Here is a 25,322-nt window from a genome sequence, read left to right on the forward strand (position 1 = left end):
CATCCAAAAACCCCACTGTGACAAGACTGTGAGCAGAGATCTGCTTCACTTATGGTGTGAAGAGGCACAAGGCTTTGCGCTGACCATTCCAGGGGTGAGTTTTACTCTGTCTGAAGGAGTTAGGTAAATTTGGGAGCATGTATTTAAAAATGCTCATTTTAAACATTTCCAACTTTGAAATATTTTGATTGCTTTCAGCTCTGTAGGATGCATAAACAAAGTAAAGGGCTCGAGATTCTCAACGTTTCAGAAGTGAGAGGATTCCAGCAATGGGCTAAAGGTCATCCTCTGAGCAATTCCTAGCATTTAGAATCTTATACCAATGCTAAGACACTTGAAAAATCCCATGTAAACCTTTAAAACATATTTTGAGTTGCAGGTGTTGGCTGCAGCAGCCTAGTCATATAATCCTGATTATGCTGAAACCAGCAAGAAAAAAACGCACTTTGAAAAGTGACATTTCTGCACGTGAACAGGATTACATTGTTGTTAGCCAAAATTAAAATAGCTCAGAGTTGAGATAAGCTACTGTTTCTGCATCTGCTGAACCAATATGAGGAGTTACCTTAGGGACAATTTTACTTGTTTATATTTACTGCATAAACCAGAGAAACAAGCTGAGTTGCTTTCCCAGGTCAAGTGCTGTTGTTTTCACTCAAGCAAAATATATATTTAATTGTTTGTGCCAAGAAACATTTCCATACTCTAATTGCAGTATCTCACTGCAGAACAGCTTTTGATTTATATAAATATTTTAAGCTACAGTCATCGGACCTCTAGCTGGAGTAAATTGTCAGAACTTCTTTGAATTCAAAGTAGCTACGGTAATTTTTAGCTGCAGTGGGTCTCCCACTAATTGGATCTCCTGCTGATCCTCAAGGTGTCTAAGTTTGGTTCATATTTGTCTACAAAGCTCAGTTGAAGTAACTGAGCTGCATAGTTAGGATATGCATGGAGGCTGCAAGTACTCAGTGCCCCTGGAAATTAACCAGCTTATTTGGATGTCTAAATAAAGAGCAATTATTTTAATCAGCTACAATTGGAAAGCATTTGAACTCTGCTTTAGACTTCTCATCTCTAAAAAGGAAAAGCAATCATACGCATTCTTATAAAGATACTTTATTCGTAGTATTGTAGAAAACTTTGAAGTAATCTGGTAGAGGTGATTTTGCTGTAATTTAACAGGTGATTTTTAAATAACATATATATGATAATTTCTAATGCAGCCTGATGCCAAAGAGACGCAGCTTTCCCATAAGTTTTCTGCAAGAGGTAGCTTTCTACAGGCCAGACGGATCCCTGGGGACTATGGGACTGAAGAGACGCCCACTGTCCTGATGTGTGCTCAGTCAGGCACTCACCTGAGGTGGCAGGTCATGTCTCTGCTCTGAGAAGTATGTATACAGCAGTGGAGGATCTTGGCAGGAAAGCCTGAGAGACTTAATGCAGGAGAGCTAATATAATTGTGAAACCCTTCAACTTGAATACAAGTCATTCTACACTTAATAGAAATGATGGGCGAGCTATCAGAGCAAGTGCCAAGAACTCTGTGTTGTTTACACTAATACACATGAAACTGTTTGGTGCTGTGCTTCATTTTATTCATTTAAATAGTTTCTCAGCATGCAAACTTTCATCAATTCTAGTACGAAAATGATTCCCATAAATTTGTAAATGCATTTAAAAAAACATGATTTCAAAGTTGACCCTTTGTCTTTAAAATTTCAGCTGTTTTTCTTGCAAAAATGCTCATGCAGTTAGCTTCCTTTTTTAATATTTGCATTATTGATTGATCCTTCAGGCCTTCTGAGGATGGAATGATGTAAGCTTTGGCTACATCTTCCTCATTAACAGAGTGCTTGTTTCATTCCTAATTTATTAAGCACATTCAACCATTTCCATGCAGCTTTACACTTAATTTCTCTTGATGAATTGTCAAATACCCTTCAACTGTGCTGCATTTATGTAGTGTTACAATCTGCCATCAGCAATTTTCAAAACACAGATAAAATAAATATTTCAGAAGACAGGGTGGGTTTTCCTTTTTTTTTTTTTTTTTTATAAGGTTGCATTTTATTTTTTTCCCATTTGAAATGATCTGAACAGCTGACACAACCAGGCTGTGTGAATGCACCCTGTGTTTCGCCAGGCCCTCAGCCACAGTCAGGCAGTGCCGAATGATGCAGCTGGGGCCTCCTCTTCCCAAACACCTGGGCTACAGATCCGATCATGAGGGAATAACTGTGCCTCACATTGCCAAAAAAAGGTCACTGGTCTTCAGAAGGGAGTAACTGTGACACACAGTACAGAAATACTGTCACAGGGCTTCACAGGGGTTGCTCCACCATGTCCTGAGCGTGGGTCCCTCCAAGTCAGGAGGGCTGAGCAGCCTGGCTGTGTCAGCAGGGAGAACAGCTTGAAATGCAGAACAGAGGTGGTCTTTGAGTTTCTGGAGAGGCTTCAGCAGATGTGATATTCCTTTGATAAAAGGAAACCTTTATTTTGGTGAATTTCTCTTCCAGGTGTACCACTGCATCCATGGCTTTGCTTCCCATTGTGCAGTAGTTTCTTGGTCCACACTTCTCACCAGCCACTGCTTACATAGAAATGACAAACTAGTCAAGGATTTCAGTGGAATGATAAGCAAAACCTTGTATTTTGCCAGGTCATCCATACCTTGTATCTAGCCCACCTGCTGTTCTGTAATAGTTTAAAATTCTGCTATTATTTGTTTGAAGTTTGCTGTACATTTAAAGAATCTAAGGTTAAAGAGAGGTGGCATCCCTCTGCGTTGTGTTGCTTCTAAGCAGCTAAGTGATTTCTAAGGTTTTCCAATCCCAGTGAGGATTTGAGAAAAGCCTTTTATATGGTCAGCGTCTGTGCTTCTGACTCAGTACGCTGCAGCAGTGGCACCAGCAGTGCTGGGATGATACGGTGTGCAATGCAGCTGAAGGTTAAACAAAGATGGCTCTGTGTGTGTAGAGCCTCCTCAGTGAGTCATGTTATTTTAACTCTTTCTGGTTGTTTATTATTTCAAGTGAACAGCCTCCCCAGAATAACACTAAGCAGTGAAACAGCAGTGCCACCATCTGTGAAGGTAAAGGCAGAATTTCTCCAGGAGTCTGCCTGAGAAGTGTTTTGGCACCTAATGTGGCAGTTACACAGGATTTATGAGTCTAGGTTCAGGAAAGGGATTTAGGAAAATGTCAAACCTGTTTAAATAGCTAAGACATTTAAGTTTCCCAGGCAAAACTCTACTGGTTGCTTAAAAAATTGCTATTAAATGCTCCCAGCAGAGATCCTGCCTTTGTTGTAATGAGTACCTGGGGATCTGTATGTGACTTTAGGCCATTTATTATTCAAAAATGGTTATTCTGTGACCTGGCTTTTTGGAGAAAGTCTGTTTGCTAAATGTGCTTAGGCCACGGCTGACTCTCCAAATGGCTTCTGCAGGTGGTGTTGAGTAGTGCTAAGAGATGTGATTTCCAGCCATCCCATAACCACTGTGCTTCTGGGAATTTGGGGAGCAGCTGTGACTGAGACTTTCAAGATACTTCTTCAAGTCTAATCAGGCTGGAGAGATCCTTTTCTACCTCAGAATAAGGTCTCAGAGCACAACATGTTGGTGCTCTGAGCATCAGACTGTTGAAAACAGGCTTGGCTTGACCATAAGCGATGCATTTCACATGTTCATTTCTGGTTCTTTCAGAAGCCCAGTTGTGGTGCATAAATAGATACTTCAAGCAGTGCACTAGACAGCATTTGGTGCTCTCTCCTGAGCTGTTCCCTTATGACTATCTCAGATCTTCAGCAGTTCCCACTCCTGATTCAGGAACTGTAGTGATAGGATGATGCTGATAAGATGATAAGATGAGGAGTGATTTTTAACTAAAAGAGAAGAGATTTAGGTTAGACATTGGGAAGAAATTTGTTACTCGGAGGGAAGTGAGGCACTGGCACAGGCTGCCCAGAGAAGCTGTGGATGCCCTATCCCTGGAGGTGTTCAAGACCACGCTGCATGGGGCAGAACAACCTAATCTACTGTGTGGCAGTCCTGCCCACACCAGGGAGTTGGAACAGAATGATCTTTCCACATAAGCCATCTTGTGCTTCTCTGATGCTTATTGCAGTCCCCAGCTCAGGGCTTTGCCTCATTCACTCATGGTGTAGGGACCTTTGTATGTCTGTATCAACCCCTTCTTTAGTTGAGCATGTAATTACTGGGTACCACGGTATTGTGTGCTGTAGTGTTTGTGCATAATGGCTGCCTGACTGCTTTGTACAGACTGAAGTCCAACACATGGGTTGTTTGCTAGCTGTTGTTGTGACCCATACTCATTGGAAATCTAAACAAACCTCTGCAAGCTTCCCAGGGCTTTGGGCAAGCACTGTGCTGTCATTCTTTTGGGTACAGACAAGTTATCTCTGTCCAGTTTTGTAGATGTTATTTTGGAAAGGGTTGTGTAGGTGCTTTGTCACCTTCCTCTGCAGTTTTGTCTTCTGCTATGAAAAGCATATCTGCAGGTGGCACAAGTAGGCTCTTCAAAACAAGTGACACTGATTATCATTTTAAACAGCTTCTAACTATTTATTTATGAGGAAGTGAAAAGTAATTTTAATGGAATGAGAATGATTTAATTCTCATCAAGTCTTTCGTACTGTAAATCTGTAGGCAGCTTACAAAAGCTGCAATCCATGCATTGAAGTCATTGTCCATGCATTCGTGTAAAAGTGGACAAATCACTGTAACACAGAGGGCCGCAGTTTGGGCTCAATCAGTGTGACATTTGCGAACAAGGACTTCATTTTCTTCCAACTGATAGAAAATGCAGGATTGTGCAATGACAGCAAGACTTAAGAGTCACTTGTTAAAGCACTTGCCTGCTTTCTACTGTTAAACTCTTAGTCTTGCAGAGCTTTCAATTCCTGTATTGATAAACAAATTGTTCTTCAATGGCAATTTTGCCTCAGTGTGGAATTGAGGATTCAGCTCTATTTTTTAATGACAAAAGAACATTTCTGCCACTGATAGTCAAGTCTTAAAATGCCTTCCTCTGTGGCAGAATGAAGCACTGTCCAGGAAGATCATGAGTGATCTAGCCTGGCTCTGAGGTCTCAGGTACATAATTTTCAATGTAGTCATCAGTGCACTTACCGGGGTCTCAGGTGGAGCATTTATATGCAGGATACAGCATTGTTCTCTGTGTTTTGCTGACCAGAAGGAAATTGTTTCCACATATTGCAGTGGACCTGGATAACAAAGCAACAGAGAAAGCGGTGTGAAACTAACCCGTTTTTACATGGCCTACTAGACATGATGAGGACAATAATATGTTACATTTATAAACAATACCGATAATTTCAGAGCAATTATTGCAGCTAAATCCACATTTACGTCGTCATCCTTTTTATTTCCATTTCTCTATTGTGCTGTGAAACTGTCTATGGATATGGCTAATAACCCAACTAAATAACCCTCTCATGAATGGGTTTTATTTATTTATTTATTATTCTAATATTACTATCAACCAGCTGCAACTTCTCTAAAACACTGGGAAAATTTTCCTTGATAATCTTCAATGTTTTGAAAGATAAATTTAAACAGTTGGCAAGTTCTTCCCCTTCAACACTGAAAATAAACATGGAAACTTATATCATTATAAGATACAAATCTCATTTGTCCATTCTTGCAGGTCCCTGATTAGATGACAAAGTATTTGGCTACCTTAACAGAATTGTAGTTACTCCTGCCATTTATTCACACATCATTGAATTTCTTCACTTTGACATTCAGGGCACTGGGTAGAAGTCAGTGCTAATTTGCCTGGAAGTTTTTTATTCATCTTTAAATAGCCATGTAAAAGGCCAAAGTAGACATTAACTTGAAAAGCTTGAAAAACTCTGAAGTCTAAAGATATTTGCAGTGCTGAAAAAATTTGTAAGGTTTCAGGCAACTCGAGATAATATAAAGATTGAATGAAAACTTTCGTAAGTTTTATGAAAGCATAACAACCTTGTCTAATTCAATGAGCTTCAGTGTTCTTAAAAAAATAATACTAAATAATAAAGAAAAAAATTAGCTTAGAGCAAATAATATGAAGACGCTTTTTCAGATAGACTGTTAAGACTTCCAATCTGCTTTAAAACAAGACTGTGCTTACGTGACTCATGGAATGGAGCATTAGTGATGTTCCTTGAGATGCCTTTCATCCTTTTGGGAGTGATCACTTCATAGCACTTTCAAGGTGGCTATTTCTGTTATTGCTACCCAGTATGACAATTAGACACAACAGCATTAAATTACTCTGGTTTCCCTTGAAAGGAGCAGGAGTTTTACTGACTCTGTAGACAGCTCAAGCTATGTACTGAAGCCATTTTCTGAATAAGTGGTGTTGATCCTCCTCAAAGAAACAGTGTTTCTAGGATAATTTTCATTTATGGCTAAGTCCTAAAGTCCTTTCAAAAGTGAAATTTACATTAAGTATATTAGAAAGGTGGATATTAAGTGTCAGGGCTACACTGCTATCTTTCTGAAGGGGGCAAAGAGGAAAAAAGCATAGGCACTGAAACAAAAAGCTGAGCAGGAAAAATCTGTAGTAAATATAACTGGCTTCCAAGAACAAAAGAGACAAATGAACAACTTCATTCAAATTTTGTTATTTCTCCTATCCCTCTGGAGTGCTAAACCATAATTAGAGCTCTAATACAAAATCACATTTGTCAGCCTGGTTGCTCAACTCCCCTTAAAGCTTTATGCACAAATAGCCATCTTATGCCAGTCCCACAGCAGCCTAGAGTTTTCATTTACACTTTCAGGGACAGACAGTTTCTTTATCTGTATGAAAATCTCTTATAAATGTAACCACAGTGATATTAGGTAAGGTCAGTTCTACATAAAGCTGCTTCCAGACTTCCTGATCAGACAGTGAAGGCTCGTCTTGGTTCCAGCAGGAGCTGTATGAAAAGCTGTTACCAGGCAATCGAGGTATGTCCTAAAGCTGACACTGCTCCCAAAAGCAGAGTCAGTGATGCAAGGAATGCTCTGCTCCATGAGCTGTGAAATACCACAGTCCATACATGTATGCCAAGAATAACTCTCCTAATAAGGGAGATAAAAATTTCCACTCTAACACCGGAAGGGATCTTCGTGGACAAGAGACCAGCCATCTCCAGTAAGAGTAAATTACAATCCACATTGGCTTCTGATGCCATAGAATCTACTGGATTCCTGTCACCAGAGGATCTTTCTTCTCCAGCCTTTCTGCAAGAGCTCTGAAGGTGTTGCGTCCTCTCATAATTGATGAAAGGAAGATGTCATTAAGATACATCTATTTCTTGACAGGCAGATCTTAGCAGTATTAAATAGTTTCTCCATGTTTCTCACTTTCTCTTGTCCCCAAACTCCATGTTTCTCAATTTCTCTTGTCCCCAAAGAGCAGTATTTAAGCTACCAGAACAGGTACTTATCTCCTATTAGAGATGTGTTGTGTCTCAAGGATGTGATGCCATTGTTCCACATCACTGCACACCCATAGGCAAGCCTGGGCAGACATGCACGAGAAGTAGTGCAGGTCTGATAGGCATGGGAGCACTACGGATATTTCAGAAAGAAATGGAGAAGTTATTTATTATGAATTATTGGATAGGAAGTCATACTCTTAAATAAGTGCAAAGCTTCCTCAGGAAATGTGTAAGTTCAAGATTAGTTGTCAACTGATTTTAAAATGCCATTTAGGGACTGTAACTCCTCTATGAAATCTAGGTGCCTCACAAAGTTTGTACAGTGATCTCTGGACTCCAAAAGGAAAACCTCAAAGTATGGGCAGAAGTAGCCCTGTTCTAGGACCAGTCATGCCCCTCTTTTGCCTGAGTTTCCATGCAGTCCTGACATCCTTAACTTCATGTCAGATAGAAATGGTGCTTCTCTTTAGCCTTCATGTTGGAAAGGGTTCAAAACCTGGACAGACCCAAAGTGGTGCTTCTCTCACCTGGAGGAAGAGCGCTAAATTCCAGATAGAAGGCACTGTGTCATGGAGCCCCTTTTCGTGCCTGCGCCATTGTGCTGCTAGCAATAGAGGAATCACATTCTATGCAGTGACAGAGCAGGGCATGTAAACCCTTCAGGGAGAAGTCACCAGGATGTTCCAAACACCTGCTTGTGTCTTAGCACCTAGCTGACCTCGGTGCTAACTTCCTAGTGCTTGAGTTTCTGCCTTGCTGTCCTGTCTCCAAGTGTCTCCACGGGAGATGTCCTCCATCTCCACCTTGCTCCCTAACAACAGTGTTGAAGGAGTCAAGCTGCTCTCCCAAGGAACAGGAAGTCCCTGGGACAAAGCTAGACCCAGGGTCTTGCATTTCAGCTAAGTCTCTACTGCGCAAAGGCAACAGAACTGCTCTTTAACCTGCATGCTGAACACATAGATGTCCTTAGAGCAGGCACTGAAACTTCAGACAGAGAGTATTAAATATATTCAAATAGGAAACCTCCATGTTTCTCAACTTCTTCTTGTCCCTGAAAACCAGTAGTTAAGCTACCAGAACAAATACTTCTCTCCCACTGGATATGTATGATTTCTCAAGAATGTGAAGCCGTTGCTCCCAGGCACTTCTCCCATCATTTCCTATTGCCAGCAGCCAGCATGAATGCTACTAACTGGGTTTGGTTGCACCTCATCCTCCCTACTGCTGCCTCTGCATCCCCAGTCCACAGCTAGCTTCCCGAGAGCCATGTGCAATCACATTAATTACTCTTTGTCTAATCTGTAAGAGGTGTAGCAACTGACAGGGCCTAGCCTAAGCCAGCTGGGTCTGGCCTCTGTAGGACATGGGAATGAATTTTTCCCATCTGATTGAGAAATCAACCCAGGACTATGCTAAGTAAATTTTCTTAATATAGATTCAAATAAATCTGTGTAAACTGTTTGTAATTCCAGACAGTTTTATCATCATTATAGCAAAAACTATTTTGGTTGGTTGATAGAATTTTCTTGTTAAAATTCAAGCCGTTCTGAAAATCTTTTCTAGACAGGAAATACATTTTTCATATTTGAAGGTAATTACAATTATGTATACTGCAAAGGGCTTTGAAATATGGAAATGAGAGGTTTATTTAGTGTGTGGATCAAGCTTATGAACAGCTTAAGTCCTCATTCCTTCTAACATCTTAACAGCTGTGCAGTTTCTTACAAAATATGTTTTATCGTTTCAAGAAATGCTGTTAACCTCGCAGTTTTAAAACTGAATGAACAAGGCCTCTTGGACAAATTGAAAAACAAATGGTGGTACGACAAAGGAGAATGTGGCAGCGGGGGAGGTGACTCCAAGGTTAGCCTCAATGTCACCAAAAGCGGGTAAACAGTATGTGAAGTAATTGGTGCATCTGCTGGGGTTTAACCTGAGCCAAAATAGCTTCTACACTATTGTGGCACTGCCAGCACCTGCAGTTGAAACCTAGGTGTATGCAATTACTGTCAAAGCAAAAATATTTGCATTTGTTTAAGCATCCCAAAGGGAACTCCTAAAACACTCCCTGCTGTGAGATCTATTGCCAGGTTTCAGAAATCTGCACCTTTTGAGATCATGATGAGCCTTTTCAGAGCTTTCTCCTGTGAACAATCAGCTTGAAACCCTCTGCAACAAACACCAGCTAAGGCTTATTTTGCACTTACATTATACTCCCAAAATAATTTTCAGTGACATTAAAGACAAAGGGTGCAAATCAGTGTGACTGCCTCCTACCAGGAATTTAGTGCAGGGCCAACACTCACAGAAACTAAACTGGTACCAATTGTGATTTTCTCATGAGTAGAAAGAATGGGTGATCAAATTTGAGCTGAAATATCTATCTTTGTACGGACATTTTTATGAAATCTTATCAACAAACAGAAATGCATAGTGGTTCCCAAAACAGAATTCATTAGGCAGGAACTTTCCAGAATTTACAACCTTCTCTGCTGTGGCATTCACAGCTTTTCACCACTTCTGAATTTTAGGCTGAGGTAATGACATTTTATTGTTCCTTCCTTTCTAAATCTTCCACACGGCTAGTGCTACTGCTTCACAGCCTCATCACAGCTTACTTCTGGGCTGTGAAACTGGAAGATGTGGTGGTAGAGAAGGATGAAGATACTGAAAATGCCCCTTCAGTGCCAGGCAGCATGTATTAATACTTATGTGCTTGTGTGTGAGCAATATATAAGAGAACATTGCACAGGGTAACGGTGCAGGCACAGAGCTAGTCAAACACACATTATTAAATTTGACAGATTTCTTATATACAGTCTATGTAGCTTCCTTTACAGTTGCCTACACATATTTTTTCTTTCTATCTTCTCTCCTCCTTCAGTTCCATTGCTCTTTCATGCTGTGTCCTGGCCTCAGGGACCATCCCTTGGGCTGCGCTGCACTCACCCAGAACTGCTCTCCTAATCCTCTTCACTTTACCTCTGATCCTACTGCTCTACCTATTTTTTCCCACTGCTCTGCTTGCCAGCAGTCACAGTTTCAAAAATGGTCTCTATTTTCTGTTCCAAAGTGCATAGGCATATTAGACTCAATAGCACTTATGTGCAAGTGGAGCACACACCAGTGTCTTTTAAGAAGGCTGACATGTGAACCATGAATCTCCCATGTTGCTACTGTGGTAATCTCCATCCAACCCTGAACTTTTGCATTACTGGGAGTGGAGGAGGCATTTAATTTTTTTTAAAGTCACAGGCAAGGAGTCTTACAATTTAAAGATCTCAATTTTCTTAAAAATATACTTCTCACAAATCTACTGTGGTTGAAATGTAAGATAAAAGTTAGGTAGCAAACCAAAGATTTTAACTCACTGGTGGTTTGAATCACAAAGTGGCACAAGGGGAGCAGCGGGGCTGGACCAGGGGACGTGTCTGCAAGATGCTAGAGGGGAAAATTTGGTGTGATGGCGAGTAACAGAAGAAATAAAAAAGAAAAAGAAAAAAGAAAACAGTGCAGTTCATGGAGAAACTAGGAGGATCTGTGAGTGAAGGAGAGAGGTCAATGAAAATAGGTGCTACAGGTGGGACTTCATGAGGGAGTAGAAAATAAAGTGGGCAAGATATTGCTAGCTGGGAATAAGGAACATGATGGAGCTCAACCTGTGATCCTAGGACTACAGGACAGGACTACAGACAGCCTTCCAGAAGCATTTGTTTTTTTTTCCCTAAGCACAGAGGAAAGAGTAGCCAAACCTGTGTGTAAGGACTGTATTTGTTGAGAGGAAGCCCAGTGATTTCTGTCTACCATATGCCTACAGCCACCTTGTTCAGGAGGAATGGACACATGGAGATGAATATGCATTACTCTGATCTTAATATTTTGCATTGCAGCATCATCGTGTCTTTTTGTTTTTAAACCAAGTCTATGCTGACTCCCAAAACTGTTGGTTAGCTATTTATAATCTACAAAATTCATTTCCTTCTGCAGTGACAGTCTTGTAGAATTTGATCAGTTAAGATCAATAAGATCATTTCAGTTGAATTAATGGAGCTCTAAATATTTAAATTCTATATACTATCAATTGATTGTTAGCAAAATAAAGGACACTGAACTCTGTTGCAAACCTGACAACTGCCAGCAGGTCCGGAACCTAAGCAGTGCTGCTTTTCTGTTTGTGAATTTAGGAAGATCAAAGTCTGAGCTCTGTTAGCAGTTCTGGCCCAAATTACAGAGCTTCCTATTATAATGATGAACAGTAAGAACATTCTTCTTGTGCTGAAAGCAGTAGAGCGCCTAAATCTTAGTCAGCCATGCTATTACTTCTGAGGTTGTCTGAGTGTCTAAACCTAGAATAACCTTCTCCATTGCTGTATCATCTGTATCCTGTATCCTCTCTTGTCATTTCCCTTCAAGTAACAATCTTCCAAAATTCAGAAAGAAGTTCATAGTGTGAACCACATTTTCCAGTTTCCCTCAGAAGACTGTGTTACCAACTGGGTAGCTGGCATTGCCTTCACCCATGGCTTAGTGTGGTACTAGAAGAAAGTCATGTTTGAGGGGAAGACTGAGATCCGTCAGTCATTGGAGTGCTTCTGAAAATACTACTTCTGATCTCAGCAGCATGCCAGCATCAAATCCATTTGGTCCACAGAGAGCTATCTAAATCCAGTTTCCACCATTATATTCCATAGCTTTTATAAAGCTCTGGATTGAAAGAAGCTGTGCTGGTGAAACTCTCCTGTCTCTGCTGGCAGCCTCGGGAGAATGCAGCAGCTCTTGTTTTTCATTCAGCAGGTGAGGCTGACCTTTCACTTAATTAATGGATCAGCCCTGAGTGGGTAATGGAAAAGCTCCTAAAACATACTCATGATTGCTTTTTTTAAACAATTCCTGTCTCCTAAAATTCTGTACCGGTTTCAGAATCACTCAGCACTGTAATTTAAATGCTATAACTTCCCATTCATTGTCCTGTACACAAGGAGCTCAGAACTTCATTAATGTCATTTTAAGGCACTTTGATTTTGCTGAAGTTGCTGGCACCAGATTCAGCCTTGGGCTCTTAAAAGTCCTTCCAATAGTAAGTGATGGAAGTGATGGAGGACAGGATGGGAGGAACATCCAAATGTGATGCCAAGAGGGGCAACTGAGGACATGTTGAGAAGGTTGGAAACCACTGTCCGTGTTCTCAGGTCAGGCTGTGCCACCACTGTCTTCAGCATATAGAAGAGCATGGTCTCCTCTGCTGCATCAGATAGCATTTTTGCACTGTACTAAATGGGACAAAGTTGTCTCCATATATAAATGTTATTTGTAGTTATCTTTTTTTTTTTTTTTTTTTTTAAATATTATCTTTCTGTGGATTTGGACAGATGGATTCTACATATATATAATAAGGAGCTGTGCATTGGAAAAACTACACTGACTTTCATTAATTCTGTCAGTTTACTTCAGTTGAAAATTTAGCCCAGCATTCATAATTCAAAAATTGCTAAACAAACTGAGGAAAAAAAAAAAAAAAAAAAAAAAGTGTTATCATTTTCTGCTGTAATAGTGAGCATAAAAGACTGAACTTGATGGGAAATTTAATTCTAAATGCTGAATTTATCCTAAGTATATAATTCAAGTAGATTGTTCTTGCTCGTGTACAGTAGATCATAAATATTCTTAATTTCTGCTCCTTTTAATTTCAGTGGGACTATTGGGCAACCAGTTGAGTGAGCACTATAGTAACACATTGTAGTGCACAACTGGCATAATCAAATCAAAATGATGCTTATTTGAAGAAAAGGTTTTCTAAGGAGAGATGTCTTAGATAGTCAACTTGCCCTGAAAGCTAAGGTGATTTGGGCATTCATCTCCCATGGCAGCTGCTGAAAATCTCCTACTAAAGTTTAAAACCAAGCAAAACAGCCTAACATACACAGAAGTCACCACACTGGCAATCTCTTCCTGTGATTGCAAGCAGATATATATGCTGGTGTTCTGAAAACCGTAAGCTGAAATTTTCATTTTCAACTCTGGAGCCACTCAGCTGGGCTTCACTTACTGGTTTGAGTATGAACTTGTCCCATCATGTGTTCCTGATTTACTCGGATTCAGATGAGTTTCAGCAAAAATAGTGGAAAGGAAGAAAAAGGACCTGGCCTCTGAGACATGACTGGCTGTATTTCAGGGAAGAGTAAGAATGAATTGCCTCATCTGTGCTCACCATTGCATTCAGTTATTTATTGTTGATAGGACGGTGATTTTAAGCGTGAAATTGATTGCTCTTCCCAAAGGAAAGCCTGAGAGCTTCTTTGCAGAGACAGTGCAGAAAGGCTGGCATTAAAAGAATTACAGTGGCAAAGAAAAAATTCCTACCTGTATCAGGTTATATATGCCTGAACTTTTTGTGCTGGGAAAAAGAAATGGCTAGGAAACATCTGTTTTTTGACTTGTCCAAGCTTGCTGCTGGTCCTAATAGTTTATACAGAGCCCTTATTATTACACCACTTTAATCAGTTTAGTCCACAATAGCTTCGCAAACTTCTGATCACCTGTGTAAGAACAGTACCCAGATGTCCCCAAGCCTTGTCACAACCAGACCTGTTACACAGCTGGGATTTGGGAGCACTGAAATGCCTCTCAGTGCCAGTGCATGGCAAGTCACAGATGAAGGCTATCCAGATAATATTAATTATTTCACACTTGTATTCAAAGCAAACAGAGGATCATATGGCCAGGCAACATGCCAGCATCTCAAGCTGCTGCCCGCTTCTTTCCCTCAGGGACTTGCACATCCCACTTTCAGCCTGCAGAACCTGATGCCAAGGAGCCTGAAGGCAAAATGTAAGTTTGAATGCTGAAAAAGATTGAGAAATCTGTGCTAGCAGCACCCTTTCCATATGACCTAAGTGTATGAGATTTGGAAAGTGGCTAAAGCTTTTCCTTTATTTAAAGAGATCACTTGAGAGTTCCTTGGAATTTTCTCACCCAGCTGTAGCTGTCAAAAGTTGTCATTTTGATGCAGAACTGAGTCCTCCTCAATAGTAAATCTGGATGGTATGCTTCAACCTTCCTTAAAACTGGTAGCTCAACCCATTTTTTTCTTCTAACTAGAGAGAAGCTTGGACAGGCATAACTTTCTGGTTGGAATGCTGAAGTGAGGTGAATCTCACACTGTATGCAAATATATACAAAGAGTAACCAGAAAATGTTGAAAGCCAGGATCCCTTAAGCTAATAGCTGCAATCAAGTTTCAGGAGCTCTTATGTGTAGATGTTTCATATATGTATGTTAATACATACACAAATATATGTATATAAAAACTGTTGGGGCTTTCCAGTGAAACCAGTTTAGAGTGTAAGTATGAGCCCCTTTTCTCTTTCAAATATCTACTTTAGTCAACTCAGTTGTTCTGTAACAATTAATGTTTGCACTGTGTTGTCTATTTTTATTTTAAGTTTTGAATTCATGAGTTGACATTTTAGCAGGGTACGGATTATGGTGCATTATGAGAGATTAATGGTACCACAAGAATCTGCTGGCACACACAAGATCAGTCTCTGTGTCATCTGTTATCACCATCAGCCTATCTATCACATGCTGCTTCTGTTTATCTGTCTCCTTCTCTTATATATACTGTATTTGCATGCACACCTGCACATAAATAGATAACTATATGCCTATCACGTAAATAATTAAACAGTCAATGTTTCAAAGCAGAAAGTATGGAAAATAAGGCTTAATCATTTGATAGGTTTTGAGAAAATAAACTGCTACAACTACATGAAGCAGGGCACCATCATAGCAGTTCATGGCTTTGAAGCATAAGATTAGGTTTCATCTTAATGTTGAATTCAATTGTGTCACCCACAGCAAATGCCTCAAGAAAGAAAGACACCCCGAGCAGTAATTAATAATCAACCTGGGACCCCTCGAGGACTTTTTTTGAATAAGTGAGATTGAAAGAAAAGTCTTGAAATTGAAAAAAAGTTGGAATATAGGATATGGAAATGCAATCCTGGTAGTGGTGATCTCAACAGAGGCACAGGCACTCAGAGTGAGGGCAGGCCCATGCCAGGGCTGCGGTGGCAGCCGGCAGGAGCTGCTCCTTCTCTTGCCAGCTTCATTTTGAGGGCAGTAAATGAAATAGCTATGGCCAAGTCATGTCACTAGTTTGCAAACCACAAATGGATAAAGAGCAAGGAATACAGTATGTTTCTTAAGTCATATATGCAATTGTATTGTATGATGTCTCTGGAGGCTATGTTGTTAATGTGTTTAAGCCAATAGTTTTGGGTTCACAGTAATTGCATACCATTTATTTACAAATCTTCCCCAGCAGTATGTGCCTGTTACCTAAAGCGATGGAGCAGGTCCCGGTCGTATGTCTGTCTCTAAACCTGGGCCAACAGTACATGACATAGCACCCACTGTGGCCTCTGCTCTGTCACTTTGCAATGCGATTCTATGTAGTTTTACTTGAATAACATAAAATAACATATATAATGTTATTTATGTTATTTTCCACGTGAAGAACTCCTGTAAACCTTGCCGTTTTGAAACTCAGTGAGGCAGGCGTCTTAGACAAGCTGAAAAACAAATGGTGGTACGATAAAGGTGAATGTGGACCCAAGGACTCTGGAAGTAAGGTCAGTCGCTGCAGTTCGGGACCTACTATCGTGTTCACAAAGCAGTAAAGGGAGTAATGAACAAAATTACTTAGAAGTAAAATAAGCAGCTGTAGACACTCACAGAGCGAATTGGCTTGGCCTCATCTTGATGGGGGTCATGGTTTAGTTTAAAGAAGCACTATTGTTTTTTGAAGTATTCAGCAATGTAAATCACCCTAAATCACCTCATACTCTCCTATCTTTTCGTGGCAGCCATTGAAGAGTTATAAGGTGTTTTTTTTTTTTTTTTTTTTTGAGGGAGGCATATTGAGTTGTATTTTTCCATCCTGCCTAGGGGAATGCTTTGTCCCCCTCTGCTGCCCAGGACCTGTATAGCCTGGCTTCATCCATGTCTTCTTCTTTTAAAGCTGGCTGATTTCCTGTTTTCAGACAGGATGAAGCACTAAGCTTTCATCTCTGTGCCTGGATCCTATTAGGGAGGTCTCTGGCTCCTTGAGGAACCAAGAAAGTCCTAACTTGAGCTTTGGAGTGAAAGTTTTCAGTAATTCACTGCATTCTATTGCTTCTTAAGTTTACCCTAGTCCATTCCCACAGTAATCCTTGCATCTTTGGGGAGTGGAGACTGACATTTCCGCTGGGGATAAGCCCAGAAGCAGGTGTTTTTTCTGGTGCACACAGTCAGTACCAGCTCTGTGTGCTGGAGTCGGACATGTCTTCGTGATGCTCAGAGCTGGGAGGACAGCCTGAGGGCCGTGACTACTCACTGTCCATGCCCTACACATTTTGCTTTTTCTTGCAAGTGGTTTGGAGGAAAGAGTAAAAACCTTAAAGAGGATGGCAAGGCACCCACAGCATGGCTGAGAAAGCCTCAATGCACTGCATCCATTGGATCAGATTCTTCCCGGCCCCAGCTGCTTCCTGTTCCCAAGCACCATATTGACAATTATTACCAGAAGAACTAAGTCATGTACAAGGCATTCAGAATCCTCCTATACAGCTAAAAAGAGCCAGACAAAGCAGAATCCCATCAACACCTCTTTACGTCCAGGGAAATTGCTACTGTGCTTGTCTCCTGACTGCACAGCTAATAGTGCCTCTTTAAATTAAACCCAAATATTGAGAATAAGTTAATTTTTCATACAAATTATAATTGGAAGTTAAGTACTCTCCTTACTTTAGGTAAAGATTATATAGTCTGTATAAGAATATAGCTTTATAAATATCTTAAGGCACACAATGTAGTATATGGGAGTCAATCCTGAGAGAGTTCCTTGAGAACTGTGCTATAAAATGCACATGGATTTCAAATCATAACATATGTGAACTAAGCAGTGAAGTATAGAGAAATGTAGAATAATTATTTACAACAGTAAGTCTAAAAAGGTGTTTGTTTATCAGATGTTGCATATTTATTAATTTGCTAAAGAATGTTGTAACGGTTTTCTAAATTATGATTACTGTGTAAAGTTTAATATATCACTTTTTATAAAATTGTATAACTGCAGAGCCTTAGTAGTCCATGGGCATGTACCAGATCTGTATCTAGAATAAAATAGAAACAAAATACAATAAACAGTAAGAGGCAAATATATGATGATGTGTATGGCACAGTGTGCACTTTCAAGAAGTGTTTGTTCCAATAACTTAAGCCTCACTTGTTATTTTTACCTTTTAGCAGATAGTCAGGCTGGATCTTTTAAAATAACAGCAATGCTTATCACAAGTGAAAATTGTCTTATAGTGAAGATCAAGCAGAATCTTGTTTAATGTAAATGGATTTCTGGATTCCAAAGCTTTTAAAGAGCTTTGTGTAAATGCAGTTTGATGCCACTGTTAAAATGTGCCCTAATGGGGACTGGATGTGTCATTGTTTAATTCTCCAGCTAGTGGAAATAATCCTTGGCAATAAGTAAACAATGGCATCCAGATATACTGGCAGTAAATTTATGATACTTCTATGTTGACCAAGAAATGCAGGTGCTTAATATGCATTTTATAGATCCTGATAGGAAAAGTTTTGTGAGAGGCATGTAAACGATGGTCACTTAATTTCAGCTAAATATTGTTTATTTCTATTTCCAATGCTTTAATGTGGATCTTGTGCTGCAGAGGTCTGGATGCTGGAGTTAACTGTGTTGCTTCTGTTTCCCCAGGACAAGACGAGTGCCTTGAGTCTCAGCAACGTTGCTGGAGTCTTCTACATTCTGGTTGGAGGCTTGGGCTTGGCAATGCTGGTGGCTTTGATAGAGTTCTGTTACAAGTCCAGGGCAGAGGCGAAGCGAATGAAGGTGGCAAAGAGTGCACAGACTTTTAACCCAACTTCCTCGCAGAATACCCAGAATTTAGCAACTTATAGAGAAGGTTACAACGTATATGGAACCGAAAGTATTAAAATTTAGGGGTAGGACTTAGGGCCTACTACAGTGAGTGGGTGATGCATCTTGTACTGCAGTGTTGTGACCTGTCTGTCTAGTGGTGCTTGCTTCTAAACAGAGCTTTATATTTTGGAAAACTTCAGTGCAAAGTGGTTCAGTTTTTTTGGCTGCAGATGTACAGTATACTATTCTATGTTGCTAATAGACATCTGCATTACAAGAAATTTTTAACACAAAAATTATCTTTATAACAGCCCAATGTTATTCAATCTGTTGGGAGATGACAGCTATTTGAAATTGAGGTCCTAAAATACATATCCAGAGGGCCAGTGTTTAATTACTTGATTGGCCAGTCTGTCCTCCTAAAGGTTGGCACTCTACTGGTGACAAATTGATGTAAGCTTTTATTATTCTCTGTTGGCCCTAACTGGATCTTTCTTACAATGAGGATTTAGGATAGGTAACGTCACTGAACCATAGTCAACCTAATGGAAGACAAGGCACTGTTACAAGAAGTCTAAATGTTGTTTTATCTTCTCCTCCTCCTCACCACCCTTCTCCTTCACCCTCCCTTCAGTACATGTTTTACGCTAATTGTGTGGCTTTTTTTTTTTTTTTTTTCTCCCCCCCCACAATATCCTGCTTCCGGTCAAGCTTTGCCCACCATAATAACCAACAAAATTCACTAACCACTGAACAGACTCAGACTACTGTCCTCAGTCTTCAGTAAATATGCCCTTTTCCTTGCTCTGGACTCACAGTTTTCAGATGCTCATGCAGTGATTTCAGCCTGAAATGCTGATAATTGCTGAGCTGCATCCTGCATACTTCCCCTTAGAAAGCATGCAGGAATAGTTTACTAATGCATTTGATCTCATCCATGCGGTGATTATCTTGCCAACTAATCATTAGTAAAATAGTCAAATCAGCTCCCTGACCTTTGAAAATGGCACGCAGCTTCTAAACATAACTCTTCCATAGCTTCCAAGCTATTCTGGCTGCTTTGTAACAGAGGTGCTGCCAGGACGCTGCCATCTCATTGCTACTTTGAGTCCCCTTCTTTTGCACACAGCAATCTCTGTCTCTTCTAACAAACGGCTACATCCTCCTGAAATCACTGAGCTATCCCTGTAGAGGAAGTAACAAACAAAAATTAAGCAAAACGAGATGAATAGAAATGTTATGTTGCCACCTTGAAAAAAAACTCAGAGGAAACAACTGGAGATGCGATTATTATTTTTTATTTATTATTCATATAGCGCTGGAGTACACGGCGCTGTACTATAGGTGAAGTGTGCCAAGCACATAGCAGGTCCCTGTCCCGAGGAGCATACAGGCTAAAGACACAGCCGGTACAGTACCGAACCATACAGTACAGAGCAGACACAGAGTGAGCAGAGCATGGTGCTTGAGCATGGTAGCTGGAGCGCTGCAAGGAATAGGTGGGTTCTCATGGTAAGGGGGGGCTTGGCATGCGCTGGCTGGGGAGTTTCCCAAACATGCTGTGGTGCAGTTTTCTGTGTTTCTCTGTTGTACACAACTCATGGCCCTGGGTACATGTGCATTGTCATGGAACCTGATATCCTACTGTGCCTGATTTGTGCACAGCCAGCAAAGCATCAGTTTGCTGATGGATCACCCAGCTAAGCAGGTGTCATCGTGGCTCCGGGGGTACAGGTCACTACTGTGACAATATCCAAGCTCACAGCCTGTTCTCTGTAACAAAGGTCTTAAAAAGAAGTGAGGCCCTGGCACAGGCTGCCCAGAGAAGCAGTGGATGCCCCATCCCTGGAGTTGTTCAAGGCCAGGTTGTATGGAACCCTGGGCAGCCTGATCTAGTGCTTGATTTAGCAATTGGCAACCCTGCCCATGGCAACTACGTTGGAAGTGGATGGGCTTTAAGTCCCCTTCCAACCTAAGTCATTCTATGAGTCTCTGATTCCATGAAATAATCCCAAGAAAGTAACTGCAAAAAAAAAAAAAAATCCTTTCCATAGAATTCTTTAGTGCCCATCACTGAGAGCATCCCTAGCCCAATGCATAGAACAATGTGTGCATATGACAAGAAGTTCCAATGATAAGTGCCTTTTCATAAGCAAAACTAGTCCCAACGACTAATTTTTTAAAGCCGGCATTTTGTTTTATTGAAAATTCATCTTTGCCCAAGTGGTAACTTCTGATAACATTTTAAAAAACATTTCAAGATCCAGGCATTTAAAAATTTTCAAAAAAAAATAGAAATTGCTTTGGATTTTTGAGCAGATATCTATTGACTCCAGAAATTCTTCCTTCTCCTTATCTTGTTTGCTGTACTAGTTACTAGAGAAATCTTAGCACATGAACCTGACATAGAAGAGCTTCTGCTTGTTGGAGGCAGCCTGCTGAGGTGAGGTTTCACTCACCAGCAGAGTGGTGCCACTTATGTGCCCTCTCCTGCCCACACTGCTCATAGACCTCTGCTAGCCCACAGCAGCACAGAGCCACAGTGCTGCACACACATATTTCTGCAGACATATGTCTGCATTTAGCACATCAAATCCTCAGATGTGTTCATTTATCTGAGGTGTAAAGGGATCGTATTAGAACTAAAACTTGCTAATACAGAAAGATGCTTGGCAGTTCTAACCTGCATGAGTAACCCACATGCTTATTTTTAAGCTGACATCAAATAATTTTAATTATTTATGTGTTAAACTAATAGAAAACAGCTTAAATAACCCACCTGGAAATTAACATTTATTACTATTTTTTTTCTTCTAATTGAATCCAGTAAGAAACAAGTAGCTACAGGGAAATTCGCCAGTCTGCAAGGCAGCAGAATATGGAAACATAAGACAAGTACACAAACGTGGGGTAAAGATGTTCAGAAGGGATGACAGACTATTGCATCTGCCCCTGGCAGGGAAGGAAGTGTGCTCTGAAGTGGGAGCAATCCCTTCCCTTTCCCCGAGCAGCACTTTTCCATTTTCATTTATTCGTAAGCCAGTCAACTTGATATCTGGAGGAAATGCGGAGCCGACCCTTCTCTCCAGCTGCTCAGAGAAAACCACTGCTGGCTTCCTCCTGTCAAACCCATGAGCGACAAAGCAGTTGTCCCATAGGCACCGTCCCAGCCACCAAAACCACCACGGTCCTCACCGTGGGCCATGAGACTCACCAGCCAGCTCCCAGCTCCACTGCTTTTGCTTGCGCTCCCACCTTGTGCTGGTTATAACTGACCAAATTGACTACAAAATTTACAAATATATATATTTATATATATATTTACATGAAATTACAAAATGAATGGCTAACAAGGCCAAATAGTAAAAGACCGCTCAGTAAATCTGTAATGTGCCTATCTTGACTTATATACTTCCAATTTCATATTCCGTATAGTGAAAGTATTTGAAAGTTCATCTTCAATATCTGTGCAAAGACATTCCCAGGTGACCCAGGTGCTAGCGACATCTAAACAACAAACAAACCCAGCAACTGGGTACTTACACAGACTGAGAAGATCAGCTTCCTACATTCCTATTTCCTGCTGGGAAGAGGATAGTCAACATTTTCATGTGATTAAGTGTACAACTAGTTTAATCAAAACTAATGACATTAATATGAAAACTAAGTATGGCTAAGTTTGAAAGTAACACTACTAACTGAGTACTTACTGAACAGTGACTTCCTAACATTCTTAGTGAATAGCAGGAGTTTTCCCTCTTATCCCAGCCTCTCCTGAAACCATTTTTAAAGCCAGGCCATAAATCTGAAATTGTAGCAGCACAATCAAGTACAGTATTAGCCTGGCTCATTACCCACAGCTTAGTTTGAAACAAAACACAGACACGTATCTGGTTAGTTTGCTTTATGGCAACTTCCTGAGTACAAGTTTGACCTGCTCCTGCTGGCTTTGTCGACTGTCTGGGTTGTTTCCTGCAGTGTGCTGCTGAATTGTTGTTACCCTGTGCTGTGAGCAGAGGGGAGTTGCCTTACTGCAGCTTTTTCTGTTGTTCCATGGAAGGCTGCTGAGAAGTAGTTCTTTCTCATTTGCTTTTTTTTTTTTTTTTTTTTTTTTTTTTTTTTAGATCCCTTTTTCAGTGTTTTTCTGTCCTGAGCATGTTGTCAATGGCCAGAAAGCCACAAAGCTAGAAAAACATAAACTTTTGCATAGCTCAGTGTATCACCTATATCCCCTGTAAACATGAGCTCTGATTTCCCAGTGGCAGAGGGATGGAAAGATGCTGTACGCAGTGACAATCTGCTGGGAAATTCACCAAATCTGGAGTAGGCTGTCCTGTTTCCAACCCAGACTGCATTCTGATCTGGTCTGGTCTCCCATCCCTGCCCAGAACTCAGCTAAAGACCTTTTCTTGCCATTGACCAAAACACGTTCTGTGCATTTCTGCAGATGGACAATCCTTGATGCACATTTGCAACAGGACATGCACCATGTGGAATTCCACCACATTGCATTGTATCTGTGTAAATGTAGTTTTTTATTTGCTGCTGGGTGTAGCTGGAGTCTTTTGTATTCAGTGGAACTCTGTGTGGGTCCAGGTCCTCACTCACTCATTATCTATCTCTCGATTTTTATATCTAGCTGTTGAATTAGGATAAAATCTGCTGGGTAGCAATCCCTGCCACAGAGTACTGCAGCAGCAGGGAGACTTTTCAAAGGTTTACTTTGGATGTTGTAATTGATGGTTAACAAAGCCAAAGTTTTCAGCTTGAGGAGAATGCCATAACACCCTTTGTAAGCTGGGCCTTATCCTGAGAATTTTCCAGCAATTGATTTGGGAAGTTGCTCTTATACATATCCTACTGCGCCATAAGGGCAGCTATACTTGGAAGAATTCTTCTTTGAAGGAGCTAGTAATGCAATGCAATATGAGGTGGGTGCATTTCTTAGAGGCGTACCCAGAGAATGGGAGTTTTAAGCGAATCTCCCTTATCTCAGTTTAGGATTTCGTTGCTACCTTGGAAGGAGAAACTGGACTCAGAGGGACAAAGCTCTAAATGCAGAGATTAGTAACAAGGCAAATAAAATGATTTTATGTTTGTCATCCCTTTGCTCCTACATGAATGCACTCTCCTGCATCCCATTTTTTCCAATCAGTATTCCAGATTGCATCCCTGCACATTAGTTATAGGAGTTAGTTGCACAGAGTATGGTTTCTGTTGGCTAGAAATGAGAATTACCCACTAATTATTATCTTAACACAGTGTCTCTGAAATCTGTTTCAATACAGTGTAATTCAGATGCCTGCTGTGCCAGGTGCACACTGGCTTTTTCTATCATTCCAAGAGAGCCTTCTTAGATTAGATTCCTTATTTTCGAATGGCTGAAGTGAGCTGGAATAACTATAAATGTTTTTTCTTCTGTTTGAGGCAATCAGTCTCTAAACAAAATATTTTGTTTGACTTAACTGAAGGTAATGACTTAGAGATAGCAGGATCTAAAATCCTCTTGTGGAAAATTTAGTTTTAATGTAGAAAACCATAGAAAATGTGTTTTCTCAGTGAACTATATTTGCCTTCCCTGATTACAGCAAAATACATATAGGAAAAGAGATTTGTGAATGGATGCACTATGAATAGAAGTAATAACTTCTTTATATTCGATCCATGGAATTATCACAAAGATAATTGAAAGAGCTATACCGATTTGTAAGCAATTTTCAGTAGTTACTTTTTACCTTGAAATACCTCTTCAAAGGTCTCAGTCTACAAATACTTGTGCATAACTTTATTCAAAGGTGCTAATACTTTCAGGTTCATGAAAGGTCTTGGCTCTCATTTCACAATATATGAATGTAGTTTGAAGTACTTTACATGAAAGTATTCCTTCTTCTGTTAATTTACTGTTCAAATTTGGAATTTATCTTTAAATGGATGATGATTTATTGTAATAAAATTTAACTTCGGAATTTTGAGCCTTTCTCCCCTAGTATGCTATGTATTTTGTATATATGATTATTATTAACTATAATGTTAAAATGACAAAAAAATGCAGATGTCTAAAATCTAATATTTTGGTGTTTGCTGTGTTCTGGTTTCTTGAAGGGTAGAACCTTTCTAACACTTTTTTTTTTTTTTTCTCTTCTCCTTTATTTTTGATCATAGCTTACCTTTTCTGAAGCCATAAGAAACAAAGCCAGATTATCCATCACGGGGAGTGTGGGTGAAAATGGCCGCGTATTGACTCCCGACTGCCCGAAGGCTGTGCATTCCGGAACTGCAATTAGACAAAGTTCAGGATTGGCTGTAATTGCATCGGACCTACCATAAAAACCAAAAAAATAATTGAGTGCCTTAATTAAACTGTGTTGGTGACTGATGGGAACACAGCACAGACTGTAACGACATGGGAGTGTCATTGATGAACTAATAATTTGGCTGAGAAAGGGAAGTACGTCCAAATGCGCCAGTCATCATCAGCAACAATGTGTGCATGAGCTCAGCTCGGAAACCCAAACTCAGATTTTATATCAGGAAAATTCATAATTTAGTTTTGTTGGGGGGAGGGGGCTGGGAAGGGTGTATTAACAGCAACAAATTTCACTTGAGTGGACTAAAAACTAATAAGACTTTCCAATTTAGCGCATTAAACTGTGAAGAACATGCTCAGAAAAGAGAACATTTCAGTCTTTGTCTTGACAAAGAGAGAAAAATAGCTATAGAAGTCAATGAACATGCTAACCTGTGTCTCCAGAACATCAATATATACAATGGAAGAATATTCAGCTGTTCAGCTGTAGAAATGAATCACTAAACTGTGATAAGAAAATAATAAATATGTAAATCCTGTGAAAAAAAAATAAAGAAATTATTTACATTTTCTTTGAAAAAAGAGGAATATTGAAACATGCTTGCTTTTTAACTGATGTAA

General features: G+C 40.2%; 1 protein-coding gene across 2 annotated transcripts in view; it reads left to right on the forward strand.

Annotated features, from left to right (window-relative positions):
• The window catches only part of GRIA4 (glutamate ionotropic receptor AMPA type subunit 4), a gene marked incomplete at both ends in the record, with an annotated part of 220,791 nt that extends 196,070 nt beyond the window's left edge, over positions 1 to 24,721 (forward strand). The window contains 3 exons of one of the 2 annotated variants that reach the window (XM_079546832.1): positions 9,210 to 9,324; positions 18,230 to 18,364; positions 24,557 to 24,721. In XM_079546832.1, coding sequence (XP_079402958.1) covers positions 9,210 to 9,324; positions 18,230 to 18,364; positions 24,557 to 24,721 — 415 coding nt within the window. Of the gene's footprint in view, positions 1 to 9,209; positions 9,325 to 15,979; positions 16,095 to 18,229; positions 18,365 to 24,556 lie in introns of both variants that reach the window. The other variant, XM_079546831.1, reaches the window with a different exon arrangement.
• Positions 24,722 to 25,322: the final 601 nt, after the last annotated feature.

Source organism: Tetrao urogallus (genome assembly GCF_951394365.1).
Source record: "Tetrao urogallus genome assembly, chromosome: 1".
In the NCBI taxonomy this organism is placed as follows: Eukaryota; Metazoa; Chordata; class Aves; order Galliformes; family Phasianidae; genus Tetrao; species Tetrao urogallus.